The 20,685-nt window shown below is 45.3% G+C and overlaps 1 protein-coding gene across 2 annotated transcripts in view; it reads left to right on the top strand.

Annotated features, from left to right (window-relative positions):
• The window catches only part of Otoa (otoancorin), a 90,017-nt gene extending 69,556 nt beyond the window's left edge, over window positions 1–20,461 (top strand). For both annotated transcript variants that reach the window (XM_045131708.1, XM_045131707.1), the window contains exons 24-28: window positions 11,820–11,962; window positions 12,228–12,364; window positions 13,677–13,774; window positions 18,012–18,207; window positions 20,373–20,461. In XM_045131708.1, coding sequence (XP_044987643.1) covers window positions 11,820–11,962; window positions 12,228–12,364; window positions 13,677–13,774; window positions 18,012–18,207; window positions 20,373–20,440 — 642 coding nt within the window. In that variant the 3' untranslated portion in view covers window positions 20,441–20,461. The remainder of the gene's footprint in view (window positions 1–11,819; window positions 11,963–12,227; window positions 12,365–13,676; window positions 13,775–18,011; window positions 18,208–20,372) is intronic.
• Window positions 20,462–20,685: the final 224 nt, after the last annotated feature.

Below are 20,685 nucleotides of genomic sequence, written 5' to 3'. Positions count from 1 at the left end.
TAGTATTTATTTATTTTTATTTTTTAAAATTTTATTTATTTATTTGTTTATTTGAGAGCGACAGACACAGGGAGAAAGACAGATAGAGGGAGAGAGAGGATAGAGGGAGAGAGAGAGAATGGGCGCGCCAGGGCTTCCAGCCTCTGCAAACGAACTCCAGACGCGTGCGCCCCCTTGTGCATCTGGCTAACGTGGGTCTGGGGAACCGAGCCCCGAACCGGGGTCCTTAGACTTCACAGGCAAGCGCTTAACCGCTAAGCCATCTCTCCAGCCCAGATTCTAGTATTTATAATAGCTTCTTTCCTATTTTTACTAATAATCCCATCATCACTAGTCTCCCCAAGACATTCAGGCTCAGCTCTGATCTGCACTTAAGTTATGTTCAAGTCAATTGGCAAACTGTTGAGCTTTACTAGTGCAGAGTGACCTTCATTCTGGGTTCATGCACCTCTACTGCAGAAGTGATTCTGCTCAATTTCCATGAATTTCAAGATCACACCACTCTGGTGGGGCTGTGAACTCCTTCCAACCTCATGTGAACTTGAGGAACTACCCAGCAGGACACCCTCTGCCAACACCCGGGTCTGTTCAGCTTCATTCTTTACATGTGCACATCAGGACCCAGTCCTCCAGCAGGCATCTTCACTGGTTTCCAAATCCAGTACTCCAGCAGGCATCTCCACTGGTTTCCAGAACCCAGTACTCCAGCAGGCATCTCCACTGGTTTCCAGAACCCAGTACTCCAGCAGGCATCTCCACTGGTTTCCAGAACCCAGTACTCCAGCAGGCATCTTCACTGGTTTCCAAGCCCAGTCCTACAGCAGGCATCTTTACTGGATTCCAGATTCCATTCCTCCAGCAGACATCTTCACTGGTATCCAGAATCCAGTCCTCTAGCATGCAGCTTCACTGGTTTCTAGAATGCTCTCTCTGTGATTTCATGCTTTGCCCCAGGAGCGACAGGTGCCCTGGCCTCTCTGAACGTGGACCTCTTTCTCATTTTTTTTTGTATAATTATTTATAGAAAAATGCAGATTGTCAGCTCATTGAGGCTGCTTATATAGGAAGAAAACATTCTGAGAATTTGGTTTCATTCCTTTTTGGGGCCAACTGTGATATGTAGACTGGCCCAGGATGGAGCCTGTGAGCAGAAATCACATCCATAAAAGATGACTGCTGCATATTTTTCTTTAAAAAATATATGGTTAGGCATGCATGTTTTATCACATACTAAATATTTATTGAATAAATGAATGCTAAGACATTCTCATCTTCCAGGGTCAGCAGAAGTGGGTTGCTACTTGTTAAGGGTGGAGGTGAGTGTTAAGAACTGGTAGGGAGCCAGGTGTGGTGGCGCATGCCTTTAATCCCAGCACTGGGGAAGCAGAGGTTGGAGGATGGCCATGAGTTTGAGGTTACCCTGAGAATAGCTGGCTGGGCTTATTTATTTATTTTACTTTAGATGTCCTTTATTTATTTATTTGTTTATTTTTAGGGTTTTGCTCTAGCCTAGGCTGACCTGGAATTCACTATGTAGACTCAGGGTATCCTTGAATGCACAGTGATTCTACTACTTCTGCCTCCTGAGTGCTGGGATTAAAGGCATGCACCACCACAGCCACCACACTAGGCAGACCTCTGCTTTTTCTTTTGTTTTTAAATTTTATTTTATTATTTATTATTTATTTTTATTTTTAGAGAGGGAGAGAGAGAGGGGGAGAGACGGGGAGGGAGAGAATTGGTGTACCAGGGCCTCAGCCACTAAAATCGATTTCTAGATGCTTGTGCCACCTAGTGGGCATTTGTGACCTTGCACTTGCCAAACTTTGTGCGTCTGGCTTATGTGGGATCTACAGAGTCCAACATGAGTCCTTAAGCTTCACAGGCAAGCGCCTTAATTGCAAAGTTATCTTTCCATCCCCAACCTCTGTGTTTTTATCTCAGCTGGACCACTGGGTTTGTTTGGATTCTCCTTCCTGTCCTGTGATCTGGAAGATGCCATGGGTCATGTGTGAGGGTAATCTAAAAGCCTAATTTGTTTTTCTTGTTTTGTGACTACCCTGTGTTCTGTCTCTTGCTGAATACAATTCCCTTTATTCAATTTTATAGTTTATGGCAGGAAGAAAAATTTGTCTTGTGTTGATCCTTTGTGGGCTAAGGAAGTTCTTCCAGAATGTCAATTGTTTTGATTGGTGGAGGGGTTTAGGGCCCCATAGGGAGTTGTGTCTCCTCCATGTTTGCTTCATTCCCAGGCAGCTACCTCTTAGTGATCATTTTCAGTACTAGGTTTATATACTACCTAACTACCAACCCCATTGAAATGTGTCTCTGCTTCATTCATTTTTTAAAAGTCCCATTTATATAGTTGTCCACCCCTGAACAGAGATACACATCTGGAGTGGAATGTGTTGGTTGGCTGTTCCTGCATTAGCTGGGAAGCCTGTCTCTCTATGGCTAGCTAATCCGAGAGTGGGGAAGTTAGATTAAGGTCTCTCAAGATGTCCACATTTGAGTTCCTGGAGCCTGTAAGTGGACTATGTTACATTGTGGGGCAAAAGGAGCTTTGCTCATGTGGTTCATTTCAAGATTTTGGGAGGGAAACATTATCCTGCTGGTCACAAGGAACCTTAGAACAGAGAGGCAGGGTACTGCAGATGATGATACGGTAATGAAAACAGAAGGAAGCAGGCTTCAAGGTGCTGGCCATTAGGTTTTGTTGTTTTGCATGTGTGGATGCGTGTGATGTGGTGTGTGTACTATGTGGTGTATGCATGTGTGTCTACATGCAGATGTGTGTGCATGTTGAAGCCAGAGGAGAATGTCATGTATATTTTTCTTATTGTTCATCTGCATATTTCCTTCAGACAGGGTCTCTCCCTCAACCCACATGTGCAATTCTCTAGTCTCTGCCTTTCACCATGGATTGGGGTTACAGGTGTGTGTGGTGACACTCAGCTTTGTATGTGGGTTATGGGAAGTCAAACTTGGCAGTCCCCAGACAGAGGCCCTGATGTTTAAGTGGCAAGTACTCTTAGCCACTGAGCCATTTCCCCAGCCCCAGGCTGTTAGTTTTAAAGATGGAGGAAGGAGCCATGAATCTAGGAATTAAGGTGACTGTGAGGAGGTAGAAAAGGCAAGGAAAGAATATCCCCTTAGAACACACTCTATTGATTCATTTTAGGACTATACAATCTTCAGAACTGGAAGTGAATATATTTGTTTTTACCACCAAGTTGGTGGTAACTTGTAGCAGCAATTAGGAAACTAATAGTTCCTTCCCCCCAAAAGTGGTGGTGTTATTAAACCAAAGGGGAATGGATGCTGGGCAGACAAGACCAATTATCTCTTTCTCATGACCGTTTTGTAATCAGCATTGTGCTACCCCATAATATACTAAGTGATAACTTTTACAAGCAAGTGCCTTAACCTCCAAGCCATCTCCCCAGCTGTAGTGATAACTTTTAAATAGAGCATGGGGTGCATGGTGCCCCCTGGAGCTTGGCAATGTGGATATACTGGCAATAGTTACATATGATAATAAAACATTTGGAACAATGTCTAGCATGTAAGTTAGGTGAATAAAACTCAGTTGTTTTCATGGATGTATATTTAAATGTTTCAAATTGTGTGCATACTCACATTTATGTAGGTGTCCTCCACATTTTTTATTTTTAATTTTTTATCTTATTTTTATTTATTTATTGGAGGGAGAGAGAGAGAGGCAGGCTTATATATACAGAGAATAAGCATATAGGGCCCCCAGCCACTGCAAATGAACTCCAGATGTATGCACCACCTTATGCATCTGACTTATGTGGGTACTGGGGAATTGAGCCTGGGTCCTTAGGCTTCTCAGGCGATTGCCTTAACTGCTAAACCATCTCTCCAGCTCCCCCACCTTTTTTGAGTCAGGGTCTCTCACTGGTTTGTAACTCATCAATTAGGCTAGACTACTAGTCAGTGAGCCTCAGAGACTTAGCTGTTTTTGCCAATTCAGTGCTGGGATCACATGTGCCCACCCCCATGCCTGGCATTTTTATGTGAGTTCTGGGGATCAAATAGACCCAATGCTTAAGGCAAATACTACCAACTGAGCTCTTTCCCCAACCCTTATTGTTCTTTTTACCATTGTCTTAGCCATCCTCATCCAGACCCAAAAATTCAAAGTTCCCTCCACTCTTAATACTCTATAATCTCATGATTTTGTGACTCCCAAGCTGGTTTTTACTAGTTTGGGAAGTGCCACACCATACTTCTGATATGAAAATGATTTTATTAGTATTCTGGAAGAAACTGGCAAATAGATCCTGCTTAGGAGCTAGAGGATCTCTTTCCCTTTGCTTCAATTTTAATTCCCATGGATGGCAGTGAGATTTATTAATATGTTTGAAGAGGATATGAAAACGTAACATTTGCATATACCATTTGCAGTCAGTTCTTCAGCTGCAGTTCCCAATCAAACCCTTAAATGCATGTTTCTAGATTAATAGTCAAACCTGGAGGAACTACATTAACAGATAGTTCAGCTTAAAAACCAATATGAGGGGAAAAAAAACCATTATAGAAGCCAGAGGGATGAACAGAGAGATTGAAATGTTACAGCTACTCATTTTTCAGTGGTTAATATCACCTAAACGTTTTGGTATTAATTGTCTTGAGATCATTTCATATACACTGATCCAGTCATTCAAAGAGATACATTTTGACTTATCACCTTGCAGGCTGAGCTTGCATTTTCTGGGTTCCAGGGGCAAGGGCAATTTAATATCACATCTTCAAAGTAATTTTATTTGAATTGTAATTTTGCACTTTCATTTTAAAATGGGCATACCCGATACTTGGGGAGCACAGATTGCTATGAGTCAACTTGCAAAACTTGATTGTGAAGACTTAATACAAAAATTTCAAGAGCTAACTTCTAACGTGAATCTCTCTCTCTCTCTCTCTCTCTCTCTCTCTCTCTCTTTCTCTTTCTTTCTTTCTTTCTTTTTTTTTTTTTTTCCCCTTTGAGGCCAGACTTCTTTACAGATAAGAATATGGGCTATGGTGTCTGACTGGGCTTTGATTCTGGAGCCATTCTTTTCTACCTTACCTTTGTTTTTCTTGGCTTTTCAAGGTAGGGTCTCACTCTACTCACTCTAGCCCCAGGCTGACCTGGAATTCACTATGTAGTCTCAGGGTGGCCTTGAACTCATGGTGGTTCTCCTACCTCTGCCTCCCGAGTGCTGGGATTAAAGGTGTGCACCACCACACCTGGCTGGAGCCATTATTTTCTAGCAGTGTGACATTGGCTTAACTTGACCTCTTTGTGCCTCAGTTGGTTGCCTGTGAAAGAGGGAGTAGATTCATATTCAGCTGGGGTTGTGGACACAATCAGATGGGGCAGCATGGGTGAAGCTGCCCAACGGCTCAGCAGAAAGGCAGACAGCACTCAACAAAGTTAGCTTCTGGTACTTTGGATACGCATTGCCATCCAGTCAAATGATGGTCGTGGAAACATGATGTTACTGAAATCCCCTGTTGCAGCTATGAGCTTTATTTAATCCTTCATTAATAGATTTACTTAGTCTTGGTTAGGCGCCCTCTTCTCCTCTGCTGTATCCCCGAGCCCCCTTCCCTGATTTTACCCTCCCACCCAGTGTCCCCCCTTGGACTTTCATTTCCTGTCAGATCTGATACCATCCCTACTCTCCTCCCTTGAAGTCTTTTTTATCTTCCCTCTCATGGGCTCCTTTCTAGTTCCCTGACATCTCTACATTCTTTTCCACAGTAAGACACATTGTGGAAGTCAGGTTCACATTGCTGGCAGAAATCACCTGACCAAGAGCAGCTTGTGGGGAAAAAAGGCTTATTTTGGCTTACAGACTTGAGGGGAAGCTCCATGGTGGCAGGAGAAAATGATGGCATAAGCAGAGAGTGGACATCACCCCCTGACCAACATCAGGTGGACAATAGCAACAGGAGAGTGTGCCAGACACTGGCAAGGGACACTGGCTATAATACCCATAAGCCTGCCCCCAACAATACACTACCTCCAGGAGGCCTTAGTTTTCACATCTCCATCAGCTGGGGACCTAGCATTCAGAACACCTAAGTTTATGTGGGCGGGGGGAAACACCTGACTCAAACCACGACATTCTGCCCTGACCCCCATAAACTGATAACCATCTATGATGTAAAGTGTAATGCATTCAGTCCAACTTTTAAAGACCCCATAGTTTCTATCAATCCTAATGATGTTCATACATCCCCATAATCTAAGGTCTTTTAATTATGCTATAATACCAAAAAAAATTCTCCCCAAGCACAGGATAAACACTAATATTACAAAAGATGGCATTAGACATAGCAAAAAATATTCAACCAATACAAGATTTAAAACAACCAGGGCAAACACTAAACTCTGTAGCTTCAAGTCCAATAACTCTAGCCAGTGACAAGTCTCTAAGTCCGATAATTCTAACCAACAACAAGTCTCTGGAGTTCCAATTCTTCCCCTCCAGCTAGGTTACTCACAGTCCTGGAAAACTTCATCCAGGGCCGGCAGCTCTCCTTAGTAGCCATCTTGTCATCCTGGCATCTCCACTGGGTCTCCGCTGCAAACCACAGTTCATCCTCATGGCTCCATCAGGTCTCCATGTAGGCATCCAGCAAACCTACTTCACACTGCCTATGGCCATTTCCAAAACACAAGACCATGTTGCAAACTCAATGACCCTCTCTTTGCTACATTTTTATACTCCACAATACCAGGTAGGGTGCCAGTTTGTTAGTCCGGGGGGGGGGGGGGGATAAAGCTGACTTTGAAGAACAGGACTCCTTGAGCATTCAGGCTCCTTCAAAAATCTGCATTCCTTCTGTTGTCCCAATGCAGGTCAGCTGGCCAAATCTCAATGGCTATAATGTCTTGTACAATTGCAGCTGAACAGGCAGCAGTTTTGGTGTAAGGATTTCATTTCTATGCCATATCCCTCTGTTCACACCAGTCCATTTCTATGCAAAGAAACTCTGCACAAATTCTCAAGACACAAGCATAATAGCAAGCCTCTCACATGAATTGCTTCTAGCTCAGTCCAAGCAAAGCTCTTTCTCACCCTCATAAGCCAAACCTCACAGTCCATAGTTCTTCCTGTAATCAGGTCTTTCAACTCTGACCAGAATAGTCCATCAAGCTGTACTTATAGCACTGCAAAGCATCTCTTAGGCCAGGGTTTTAAGTTTTAAGTCCTTCCACATTCCTCTTGAAAATCAGCTCCCAAAGGCCAAAGCCACACAGTCAGGTGTCTAGCAGCCTTTTTTTTTTTTTTTTTTTTTTTTTTTTTGAGGTAGTGTTTCACTCTAGCCCAGGCTGACCTGGAATTCACTATGTAGTCTCAGGGTGGCCTCAAACTTATGGTGATCCTTCTACCTCTGCCTCTCAAGTGCTGGGGTTAAAGGTGTGCTCCACCATGCCCAGCTGTCTAGAAGCAAATGACCACTCCTTGGTACCAACATTACGGTTGAAAGAGGCAGAGAGAGGGAGGGAGAGAATGGGTGCACCAGGGACTCCAGCCACTGCAAATGAACTCCAGATGTGTGCACTCCCTTGTGCATCAGGCTTATGTGGGTCCTGGGGAATCCATCTGAGGTCCTTTGACTTTGCAGGCAAAGGCCTTAACTGCTAAGCCATCTCTCCAGCCCCAGATTGTCCTTTCTAACCCATAGTATGCACTGGCATGAGGCTGAAGAATTCAACTAAAGTATAATAATAAAGCTAACATTAAATTTTATTTATATATATTCATAAATTGTGATTTTTCTCTTTCCTTTTCTTAATTTTTTACTGGGAACTTTAATATATGAACCTCATATAATTTGCCCACATTCTCATCACGTTATCCTCTTTTGTGCCCTCTCCTCCACCCTTATCCCACTGGGATCCTCTTTTCTCAAGGTAGTTCTTCTGTCTTGTCGTCTCATTTCTTCTGTCCTCCTCTGTCCACTATGTTTATGGGCTATTTGTTTTCTTGATGATAGCCATTCTGACAGGGGTGAGATAGCATTTCAAAGGAGTTTTAACTTGCATTTCCCTGGTGGATAGAGATGTTGAACATGTTTAATAATTTTTATTGTCCATCTGCATTTCTTCTTTTGAGAATTCTAAATTGAGTTTTTTAGCCTTTTTTTTTTTTTTCTTGGTGTGGCTGTTTACATACAGGCCAGAGGAGGACATTGGTGTTCTCTATTGCTCTTTCATGTTATTTCCCTGAAACAGAGTCTCTCACTGAACTTGGAGCTCCCTGGTTTTTGGTTGGACTGGCTGACCACAGAGTCCCAGTGATCCTTCTGTCTTCTCATACCTTAGCCCTGGGTTATAGCCATGCACGGCCATGCTCTGCTTTTGACATGGGTGCTAGGGATCAAAGTCAGGTCTCTTTGCTTGGGCAACCAGCACTCTGACTCTCTGAGACATCTCCTCAGCCCCTAGCCTTTTTTTTTTTTTTTTTGAGGTAGGGTCTTGCTCCAGCCCAGGCTAACCTGGAATTCACTCTGTGGTCACAGAGTGGCCTTGAACTCATGGTGATTCTCCTACCTCTGCCTTCTGAGTACTGGGATTAAAGGTGTACATCAGCATGTCCAGCTCCATTTTTTTTTGAGTGGGTTGTTTATTTGTTTAGGTTTCTGTCAGATGCATAGCTGGTAAAGATTTTCTGTTATTTTATAGGCTGCCTCTTCACTGGGTTAACTGTTCTCTTTACTGTACAGAAGCTTTTTAATTCCATGAGGTCCCATTTGTCAAGTGTTGATTTTGTTTCTTGGGTAACCAAGCTTTATAATCATTGAGGACAAATTAACAAATCTGATTTGCAGTAACATGGAATCTATCTGAATCCAGTCTGTATTAGTTACGTTCTTGTTACTGTGGCAAAATGCTCAACAAAAATATCTTCAAAGAGGAAAGATTTATTTTGCTTATGGTTTCAGAGGGGTTGGGCCATGTCACTTGTCTCTTTGTGCTTGGTCAAACATCATGGCAGTGGGAGCATGTGGTATACTTCATGGAGGACAGGAAGCAGAAAATGAAGAAGGGACTGGAGACCACATATAACCTTCAGAGGCACACACTCAGTAACCTACTTCTCCCAACTTGGCCCTTTTTAAAGTTTCCACAGCCTTCCAAAATAACACCACAGGTGAGGGCCTAGTGTCTAACACATGAATCTGCATGTGTGGCCGGGGGGGGGAGCTATATTCTATATTCACCCCATAACACAGCTCATCCTATGAAGATGTCAAAATGATACTTTTTCAGGGAAACATATCTATTGGTCATTTGTTAAAATGTACATTAATTCACTCAGAAACTCATAAAATACTTATGAAGATCCTACCATGTGTCAAGACCTCACAATAATTGTCATTACCTGCATATGACCTGCAAAATATTGGGCCCATCAACATTCCATCATGGATGGTGGAACAGGGCATGAGACCCCCATTCCTCCTTGAGGAGTTAATGCAGTTAATGGTTGTTGGGGAGGGGGGTGGGAGACATTTTTTGCAGTAGTGTAATCACTGGTATATTGCAGGTGTTATGGTAAATAATTCCATTCCCATGCTCATGCAGGCAACAATGACTAGACTCAGCTGGACCCCCCCATGACATCAAAGTAGAAGATAGAATAGTGGAAGTCAGAAGGGTTTCAGTGGAAGGAGGATGGGGAGAGTGGTCAAAAGAAGGTAATAGGAGGGTATCATGAACATTATATATATATATATATTTATTTATCATATATAAAATTGTCAGTAAAAGTTAAATGATCCAGTGTGGTATGCATCATGCTAGGCTCTTGGGACACAATGATGAACTAGACATAGTCCTTATCTCTGGGGAGTCTATTGGTTTAGAAAAAAGTAAGTGGTCAAGAGGACAGTTTTTGAAGCTTGCGATAAGTGATCCAGATGGTCAAAATGCCCAGAGGAGTTGCAGGAAGGGATTCTGAGATGAGGGAGTCCAGGGACAGTCTTCTCTGAGGAAGGAGAAATCAAGCATAGCTGAGGTGAAAAGGCACCAGCATGCAGAACATTTCTCAGCACTTCTCTCAACATCATAACAATTCCTATTGTGTAATGTGGATAATTAATAAAAATGAGAGAAAGGAAGATTGCTATATCCTGGAGTCTTTGCTCCCATTCAGGAGTTATCTATGTTGGGATATCTTCTTATCCTTTCCTCCTGGTCTCTTGTAATCATTGTTAACTGCCCCATGAGCAGTAAAGGAACTATCAATATCAGTCACCTGCATAGGACTGGTTTGGATCTTACTTAGGTCCAGTGTAGGTAGATCAAAGGAATCAGGGCTGCTCACTCCCAAGTGGCAGTAAACTCAACACAAACTACCATGAGTGCAGTCAGTAATATGTTGAGGCTTCTGGTAGAGAAGTTCAAGTTTGGAGCGCAGGTAGAGGTGCACCTAGGAACTTCGACACTGTTGTTGGGAATGCAGCTCTCACCCGTTTTGAGGGGCTCTGCTTTCCTTTGTGTTGGCTTCATTATGAGGTAAGGTAAGACCTCTCAATGTGGTGGTTATAGAAGACCCCTGTATAGCCTTCCAAGCTCATGAAGAAAACAAGCTAATTACTCCAGCCAAAGTCTTGTAGCTTTTAAAAAAATCTTTTAATTTTATTTATTTTCATGCGGTAGCGGTGTGTGAGAGAGAGACAGAGCAAGTGCCTTTCACCACTGAGCAATATCTCCAGGCCTTGGTTCGTTCTTACTGGATCACATGCCTAATCTAGAATCAGTCACTACAACAAGGTTAAGAGATGACTTGATTGGGACAAGATGAGGCCAGGCCACATCATGGCCTGTGTGATGCCATTAAAACAACAGAACTACACAGAGATAGTGTGGGGGAGGGTGGTTTTTCAGGGAACAGTCATGAACAATGAATAGCCACTATGCTCGAATTATAAGAGACCCTCCAATCAGACTCTTTAAATCAAAGTTCACTGGAAATACTTTTGGTGTAATTTTTAACATCAAATCATTCTATATACACTGAAAAATGAGGAGCAAATGCATTTCTGCAGAAAAGAGAGGAAGAAAAGTCATTCTAGCTGAGCTTTTCATGCAGAAATTATCTATCTATCTATCTATCTATCTATCTATCTATCTATCTATCTATCTATCTATCTATCTGAGGTAGGGTCTCACTCTGGTCCAGGCTGACCTGGAATTAACTATGTAGTCTCATGGTGGCCTCGAACTCTTGGCGATCTTCCTACCTCTGCCTCCTGAGTGCTGGGATTAAAGGTGTGCACCACCACGCCCAGCTAGAAATGAGATATATATTTTAAAAATTATGAATTTATTTATTTGAGAGTGACAGACAGACAGAGAGAGAAAGAGGCAGTAGAGATAGATAGAGAATGGACACTCCAGTGCCTCCAGCCACTATAAACAAACTCCAGACGCATGCACCCCCTTATGCATCTGGCTAACGTGGGTCCTGGGGAGTTGAGCCTCAAACCGGGATCCTTAAGCTTCACAGGCAAGTGCTTAACTGCTAAGCCATCTCTCCATCCCTGATATTTGAATTGAATTAAAACGTAAGGAATGGTTGCATTCCAACAGTTGGAAATGTGGAAGTCCATTTTAGATGGAGGGACTGCTCTGAGCAGAGGCAGTCGGAGACAGTTACAATTTTGTTGGAAAGTTGTGGAAACAGATGCTGTGAATGTTCAGATCCTGATGTGGAAGAACTTGAATGTCTAAAGTCTGAAGGGCATGAGGGTTTTGAAGGAAAGAAACAAGCAGCTGTTTCCTATTTTTGTAGGCTAAGTCAATTCTGCAGGGATTCCTGGAGGATTCAGGCTGTGGCATCCAGGACCTGAAGAGCTTTCATTTGGTAGGGCTTGGTGCCACCCTGTGCGCTATGAACATTACTGAGATTCCACTTATACAGATCACAGAATTCAGGTAACCAAAATACCAGTGCTTAGAATGGCAAATGATCCACGTATCCATCCACCATCCATTCTATGTATCCATCCATCCATCCATCCATCCATCCACTCATCCTTTTAGCTGTTCTCCACTTTCGGGTGTTCTTCCTCTCCCTGGGATGAAATAGAGTGGGGATGGCTGGATCCTGTGTGGGTGTTGGGCCTCCCTACCTTCTGCACACTGCTTTCTGGTTGGAGAGGCCCTTAAACTCACACTGTACTCTTCCTTCTCTAACCAGGGTGGTCGTGGCTAGAATCGGGACCCTGCCTTGCAGCACCCCAGTCTTGGTTGAGTTTAAGAAGAAGGCAGCAGTTGTGTTTGGGGATCCCGCTGAGTGGACCAGTTGTGTCTTGCAGGAGCTTGGGACCATCGCAGGTAAGAGGTATCCAGAGCATACTCATCTCTCCTTCTCCAGATTAAATACAACAGAACAAAATAATGATCCTTGGTCACATGTGGTAAACCTCAAGGAGCTGCAGTGGAAGCTAACCTTCACGACTTAAGTTGCAGAGGGAAGTGTCTGCACTGCTGCTTTTTATTTTTTGCTACAAGTTTATTTATGTCAAGAAAATTATCACATTTAAAATTGCAAATCTAGCCAGGAGTGATTGCACACATCTTTAATCTCAGCATTTGGGAGACAGAGGTAGAATTACACTGAGTTCGAGGCCACCCTAAGACTATATAGTGAATTCCAGGCCAGCCTGAGCTAGAGTGAGACCCTACCTCGAAAAACAAAAAATTAAAACAAAAAAAAAAGCAAATTTTCTTGTGTCTAAGGTGTGTTTCTAAGTGAATGTGGGTGCATACATGCCACAGCACATGTGTGGAGGTCAGAGGACAGCCCTGAGTATCTGTCCTTAGCTTCCACCTTGTTTGAGGCAGGCTCTCTTGTTCATTACTGCGAATCCAGGCTGGCCGGCCTCTGAGCTTCCAGGGACTTTTCTGTCTCCGCCTCTCATCTTGCGATGTCTGGGTTGGGATTACAGATGATAAGTACAGGGTCCAGCTTTATGTGGGCTCTGGGAATCTGAACTTGGTTTGTTGTTCCTGTCCACCGAGCCACCTCCCCAAGCCCCAAATCTGCATTAAAAAATACTTAATTTTTAAAAAATTTTATTTATTTGAGAGAGAGAGAGAGAGAGAGAGAAGAGAAGAGAGAAAGAAAGAGGGAGACACAGAGAGAAAATGGGCCTGCTAGGGCCTCTAGCCACTGTAAATGAACTCCAGACATATGCACCACCTTGTGTATCTGGTTTATGTGGGTCCTTGGGAATTGAACCTGGGTCATTTGGCTCTGCAGGCACATGCCTTAGCCACTAAGGCATCTCTCCAGCCTCCCCTCCCCTGAAATCTGCTTTTTAAACAAACTTTTCTAGTGATTCTTATGCACATTACAGTTGAAAAACAGTGGTACAGATGTGATTTAATTGGCCCTAAAAAGGCTGCACACAGTCTTAAGGTGTGTGAGCTGACCCTCCTTTTGGGTATACTTCACCATAGGTCAGTCAGGGTTAATGTGGCCCACATATTCCCTGAGTAGATTAGGAACTTGAATTCTGGGTGTGGTTGTGTAAGGAACATTTTCCCAGGACACACAGATCTGTATGTTATACAGCACCTTTAATAAAACCTGTGGAGTCCTGCCGGCTGCAACTAAACCCTTGTGATTTCTTTCTCTCCCCAGCTGGATTAACTAAGGCTGAGCTCCGGATGCTGGACGAGGAGCTGATGCTGTATTTCCAGCCATCAGCAATCAAAGGCCTTCCTGATGAGATATTCAAAGTAGGTGCTCAGTTCTTCAAGGAGAAATGGGAGCTTGACCTCATTTCTGATCACGCAGGGGAACCCGTGACAGACTTCCAACCAGCCTTGGGTTGGTGGGGCTGGAGATCTGTCTGTCAACAACGGATGGTTCCACAACAACTTTAGGTGTTTATATAAAAATATTCTCTTTTCTTTTTCTTTCTTTTTTGGTTTTTCAAGGTTAGGTCTCACTCTAGCGCAGGCTGACCTGGAATTTACTATGTAGTCTCAGGGTGGCCTTGAACTCACAGTGATCCTCCTACCTCTGCCACCCAAGTGCTGGGGTTAAAGGCATGTACCACCACCCCTGGCCTTCTGTTTTCTTAAAATTTTAAATTACGCTGGTTATTATTATTTTTTGCTACATTGCCTGCATAGCAAATGGTACTAATTTTCTATTTGTGGAGGTGTGACAGGTTCATAAAACCTTAGGCAAAATACTTGGGGACATATGTGTTAGAATTAGAATTCAGAAGTTTTCGGGTTTTGGAAAAGATGACCCATATGTACTCTAGGTGTTCTAACACCCCCAGCAGTGTCTGAGGAAGTGGCTACCAGCAAACACATTGATATTTTGCGAAGAACTCTGTGACAGGTCACACTAATTGGAACAGATACACTATAGATAGTCTCCCCTCAATCCAGGTCAAATAATAAGTAGCAATAAATAGTAAATGAGTTTGTCTTGAACTTTGGGGAAATCTTTCAATTTTGAGAGTTTTGGGACCTCAGATTTACATATGGGGGATTGCAATCTCTCTTATGTTTCCTTTTGAAAACGTCTTAAGTATAAATATTTTAATTGATTTGGAGAAGTGTGAAGAGAACATGAGCACAGGTGATAAGCTGTTATGGGAAACACTGAGGGTGGAACTGGGTCAGTTGGAGTCAGGGAAGCAGAGTGCTACTGAGGGGAGTTTCCTGTCCAGGCACAAGATTAGAGGGGGGTTTTGGGGGGACCGTGTGCTCTGGTCAGGATGGGGTGTCCCTGATGTTCTTAGCTACTTTCTCATTGCTGTGACCAAAAGTTGACAGGAAGTGACTTAGGGACAGGAAGGCTGATTTGGGCTTGGAGTACATCATGGCGGGGAAGCACAGCAGCAGGAATGTTAGGCAGCTGCTCTCCTATGTCCACGGTGAGGAACCAGAGTGATGGATGCCTGCACTCAGCCAGCTCTCTCCTTTTTGTGAAATCCAGGCCCTGGCTCATGGATGCTGCTCCCAGTTAAGGCAGGTTTTCCCACCTCCACTAACCTAACCAAGATCACTGCTCACAGGCATGCCCAGTGGCTAAATTAATGCTAGGTGGTTCCAGGTCCTGTCAAGTTTGCTCTGACTATATAATCCATCACAGATAGTGTCTTGCCATATAACTCCACTCCCTTGAATTCACTGTGTAGCCCAGGCTGGCCTTGAGTGTGTGATCCTCTCCCTCGGCCTCCCGAGTGCTGGGATTATAGTTGTGTTCTTTCCATCACACCTGGATAAGGCACACAGCCAGGGTGCGTACTTAGAACCATTGCCATACGCTGGACTCTACAGGCCTAATAGCCACTTGAGGAAATAGACAGCTGGCCTCAAGGCCTCTGTATGAGTTCTCTTTGTTTTTGTTGCTGTGGCAATATACTCGACAGAAGCACCTTCAGGGAGGAAAGAGGCTCATGGCTCACAGGGACAGTCCATCGGGTGCTGGAGTCACTAGGTCCCTGTCACAGTGTCATACAAGAAGCAGAGAGGGGACCAGTAACAGAATCAGGTTGTAAGCTGCAAGACCACTGTACAGTGGCCTCCTTCCACCAGCTAGGCCCTAGGTCCCAAAGGTTCTATTACCTCTCAAGACAGTGCCACCAGCTGGGGACCAAGTGTTCAAACATGTGGTCTGTGGGGGTCATTTTGGACTCAAATCTTAGCAGCCATTGAACAAGTTCCCTGGTCCCCTTTGGGGAGCCCCACATGGGACAGGTAGCGTGGGGTGCTCCACATGTAGGTGCTCCACCCACACGTTTGTTTGCTCTTGTTCATGTCCCCACCCCCCAGAAACAGCATGATGGGTTCAGGTTAGGTGTACCTGGGATTTGGAGATTGATTGGTGAGGGACTTACAGCACAATGCCTTCAGGAAGGTGACGGAAAGGGGTGCAGCCAGGTGGGTGGGGCCTGAGGGGAGCTGCAGAGCCCTGTCTAGATGAGGGGCAGCTTCTCCTTGCTGGCCCATGGGTGCAGTGTGATCATGTGGACATTACTTGCTTTTACAGAGGCAGCCAAAAGTCTTCATTTTCATGTGAAATTTCCTGATAATTACATGTTGGCAGCCAAATTGAGTTTATTTTTGAAAACACCATAAGCCCAGGAATTCAATCTGGCCTGTGGGTCACTAGTCAGCAGTGCTGGAAAAAAATAGATAATTTTTATTATACAGACACTGTGTTGATAGTAGATGTAAGCCAGCCAAGTGCTCATGCCCCTCCCCCAGACAAGAAGGCAGACGATGGTGGACGAGGGAACACAGGGAAGCGAGGTGCGGGGGAGCAGCGTTCCAGGCAGAAGGGAGCACATGGAGGACAGGCGCTGCAGCACTTTCCACAGGACAGCGGGGACAAAACTCTTCACCAGAAGCAGTTTATGGGAGGAAGGGGTTTACTTCAGATTAAAGTTCTGAGGAAAAGCTTCAGCATGGCTGAGGAAACTGGCTTCCTTCATCACATATCTGCAGGAGAGAGAGAGAGAGAGAGAGAGAGAGAGAGAGAACAGCAAGTGCCAGCTGGCTCTGATCACACCATAGGCCACATGCAAGACCCAGCCCAGTGACATTCCTCTCCACCCCCCGCAGGGACCCACATGCTGGGGACCCAGTAAGAAGCTTAATCAAAAAACCTGAATCTGGGCACAGTGGTGCACACCTTTAATCCCAGCACTTGGGAGGCAGAGGTAGGAGGATCACCATGAGTTTGAGGCCACCCTGAGACTACATAGTGAATTCCCGGTCAGCTTGAGCTAGAGTGAGAACCTGCCTCAAAAACAAAACAAAACAAGACAAGACAAGACAAGACAAGACAAAACAAAAACCCTGAGGCTATGGGGGACATTTATATTCAAACCGCCACATTCCCCATTCCCCAACTGCATATGCACCTGCTTTTTCTGCTGGGATGAATGGTTGGAGGTGAGGCTGGAGAGGACTCAGTGCCTAAGGTGCCATTGCTGAGTTCAGGCATTTTGATGGTTCGAGTGGCATGCGGGAATTTAGGGGGGCACCTACCTGGACAGGAGAGGAGAAGATGAACAAGAGAAGAGGAAGGGATGAAAGAGAATGAGAATTACCAGCTTCTTTGCCCCTATCTCCTCATCACTCAAACAGGAAGGATGACATTAGAGCTCTTGTGTTGTGCAAAAGCAGACTCCACCATCCCAATCATTAAGGTCCCATGGGGGCAAGTCACTAAGTCCTTTGAAGGTGGATGACTTTGGAAAACATCTTGTCAGAGCCCAGAATACTCCACTTCTGCTGCCCATGGCAGACATCACCTGCAGACCACCACACTTTCCCATCTCTTAGCCTTTACAGGACCCATCACATGGTATTCATGCAGTCGTACCAAAGGAACAGAATTGGCATAGGAAGTGAGGTCTTTGAGCCATTCAGAAGCCCAGAAAGGCTGTGGAACCTGCCCAAGGTCACACAGCTAGTAAATTCTCAGACGGAAGCCTCTGACCTCCTGGTCTGTGCTCACTCCACTGCTTCCTCTGGCGAGTGACCGCAAGCATGGGGAAGGTTTCTTGTTGCCACAGTCACGACTCCCTTTTAATGCTTCTGATGACTTTTGGATCAAGTCTCAGTGCGAAGCTAGAGTGTCTTTAACACCTCTGCAGCATTTAAAAAAAAAAATCCAGACATTCCTTTTATTTATTTAATTTTTTAATTTGGGAGGCTAGGATTTCTGACATTGTTGGCTAACAAATATAGTTGGAACTAAATGTGTTGCCTTCTTTTGTCTTCTATTAAATGCTTCCTTATGGCACATCCTACTGGTTTCCATTTTTGGAAATTCCCATTAAAATTTCCCCCAATTAAATGCATGCATTTGCCTGGTGAAAGATGGATCTGATTGTAAGAAAACATGGGGTATGACGAAGTTGTGCAGCTCTGGGCAGATAATTAAGGTTTAGGAAATCGTCGAGGGTCCCTCTGAAAGCCTTGCTCTCTTTCCCTCCCGCAGGAGCTGTCCGCCCAGCAGATCGCCTCCTTGGGTCCCCAGAACGCGGCCGCGGTGACCCCCTCACAGCGCAGGCAGCTCACCATCGCGCAGCTGCAGAGCCTCCAGCGCGCACTAGATGGCGCCAAGGCTCACTCCTGGCAGTACGCGCCCGCCAGCGCCCGCCCCACCCGGGCTTCCTCCAGGGGGTCTCCTCCAGGTGAGCTGAGCCCACTGCTTGGGGTACCACTTCCAGTCCCCTCCCCGCCCAGTCCGGAAGTTTACTAATATTCAGGGCAGGCCCTCTAGCAATCACTGGGAATATGCATTCAGAGTTAACCCACCAAGCTTGCCTTGAACTCTGGCAACACATTGACGTCACCCGAGGAGCTTTAAAAGATCTCTGGTTCAGTACCTGGGTCCCACCCCGAATGCACTGCATCAGAATCCCTCCGGAGTGAATCATTTCAATGGCCTCTTTCAGCCTTCCTCACTGTCCAGTATAATTAAATCAGCCATCGTATATCAGGCACTAACTATGTTCCAGGTCAGCACTAGGGGCTGACTGTAGAGGTGAACATGACAGGTAAATGAAGATGATCTCAAATCTGTCCAGACCTGGGCAGGAACTAAGCGTGGTGACCAAGGGCTGAGCAAGGTAGGGAGGTGGGGAAGCACCCCCCCTCCCCCGGAGTGGCATTCCTTCTGGGGGATGGTTTTCCTGACCTGGTCTCTTCGAACTCTTGCTTCCTTCTCGCCCTCGCCCCCTCTCCCAGTCTACTTGAGTCCTGTCTCTGGTGAGCACCACCTTTGGAGTAGACTCAGCCCTTACTCTGGGGAGGAGCCAAGCCAGGTGCATCATGGCAGTCCTCACTGGGTTCATGTGGGGTGAGAGATGAGGCAGCGTCGCAGAGCAAGCACACCTGGGCTGCCTTGTGGGCAGAGGAAAGGGGGGTCGCAGAATCCTTTCCAAAGCAACCTTGGAGGAGCAATGTGTACAAAATAGCAGAGATGAAAGAACTTGTTTAACTAAAATTCACTCTCCCCCTTCTTCCCTCCCTCCCTCTTTTTCCTGACTTGACCATCCCCTTAAAAATCAACACCCCCTCCCCACGCTTCCAGTGGGGGTGGTGGGTGAATTGGAGGATTCCTGATTTCTGTGGCAACAAGTAGCCAGAGGTGGCACTAGCAAACAGGAACCACACCCTTTGATATTATCGTTCACAAATACGGCATTTGTATGAATAGATCATACACACAATAGCCAAAGCACTGGTTTAAAACATACAAAGAGAGAAAGTTATGTTAAGCAGCAGGGCCTGGTGGCGCCTTTAAAAGGAAACTGTTCCCTTTTGTTTCTTGTTCCCCAGCCTGAGTTGGCTTGTGGGTAGGGGGTTCTAGTTCCCTTCCCCAGGGGCTGCCAGCTTCTGGAGTTTGTCCACGGCTTGCTGTGCAAGCACATCAACACAGAGTCCCTTGGCTGTTGCCAAGGCTTATAGTGCTCCTTGTTTGGCCCGCTGCATTTTGTAACTGCTGCTGCACCGCGGAAGTAGTTCCACATCCATGCACAGGAGCTGTGCGACGCTGGCCACGCGGCTGCGCCATGACAATGTCTAACACATCAGCAGGGATGCGCCTTCGGGTGCCTTTCTGTTACAAAGAATATGCCTAGCCCAGCGGGGCGTGGTGGTGGACGCCTTTAACCCCAGCACTTGGGAGGCAGAGGTAGGAGGATCACCATGAGTTCAAGGCCCCTGAGACTACATACTGAATACCAGGTCAGCCTGAGCTAGAGTGAGACCCTACCTCGACAAACCAAAACCAAACCAAACCAAAACCAAAAACACCAAACAAAACAAAACAACAACAACAAAACAAAGAATGCATAGCCAGTGACCTTGTGTGACTTGCATCTGTTGTGTCCAAGAGTCTTCAGAGTGGAATGTGCATTTCTAAATGTGATAGACCTTGTTAAATCCCCTGCACAGAGGTGGCACCCATTTTCCCTTGAGCCAGCAGTGTCAGAAAGTGACAAGGACAAGATGCCAGATGCCTTTCTTCCATTTACCCCACAGGCTGGCAAAAGGCAAAGGTTTCCCAAGGGCTGACCCTTCATATCTTGTTTCCTAAACTTGCTTGATCACCACAATCCCGGAGGAATGATGCTTAATACAGATTCTGGAGTGTCAGTCTTGGGGAGCAACCAGATCCCTGTACCTTCTGGCACATCTCAGTCTCAGAGTCCTGTTTCATTCACTCTTCCCCAACAGGCGAGGGGTCCCATCCCAGAGAAACCGGAGAGATTCAGAGAGTTGGGCATGTTTCATCCACCTCGGAGCACTGGAGTGACCTCATGTGTCTTCTGGCTTTGTGTTTGCTTTTTAGGAGCGCCCTCCTGGGGTCTTTGGCTTGGCTGTACCCTGCTGCCTCTAATGGACAGGCCCCTGTACTGAGTAGCCTGGTTGGTGTCCTAAGAAGATGGTTAAGGAGACAGAGCTTGCTTCAGACTGCGGGAGACTATCTAAACTCAGAGCCCAACCAGGGCAGGGCAACTCCAAGACCTTCATCTGTAAAGGGCATCGAAAGGAGAAAACAATTATCAAAAAATGATCTTTCAAATTCTTAAGTCAACCTGCCTCCCCAACTGGTATTCTTTTTGATCTTATGTTGGCTTATAGACAGAGAGGCTGTGGAGAGG

The sequence above is a fragment of the Jaculus jaculus genome, chromosome 12 (genome assembly GCF_020740685.1).
Source record: "Jaculus jaculus isolate mJacJac1 chromosome 12, mJacJac1.mat.Y.cur, whole genome shotgun sequence".
In the NCBI taxonomy this organism is placed as follows: Eukaryota; Metazoa; Chordata; class Mammalia; order Rodentia; family Dipodidae; genus Jaculus; species Jaculus jaculus.
This window is presented reverse-complemented; position numbering and strand designations above follow the sequence as displayed.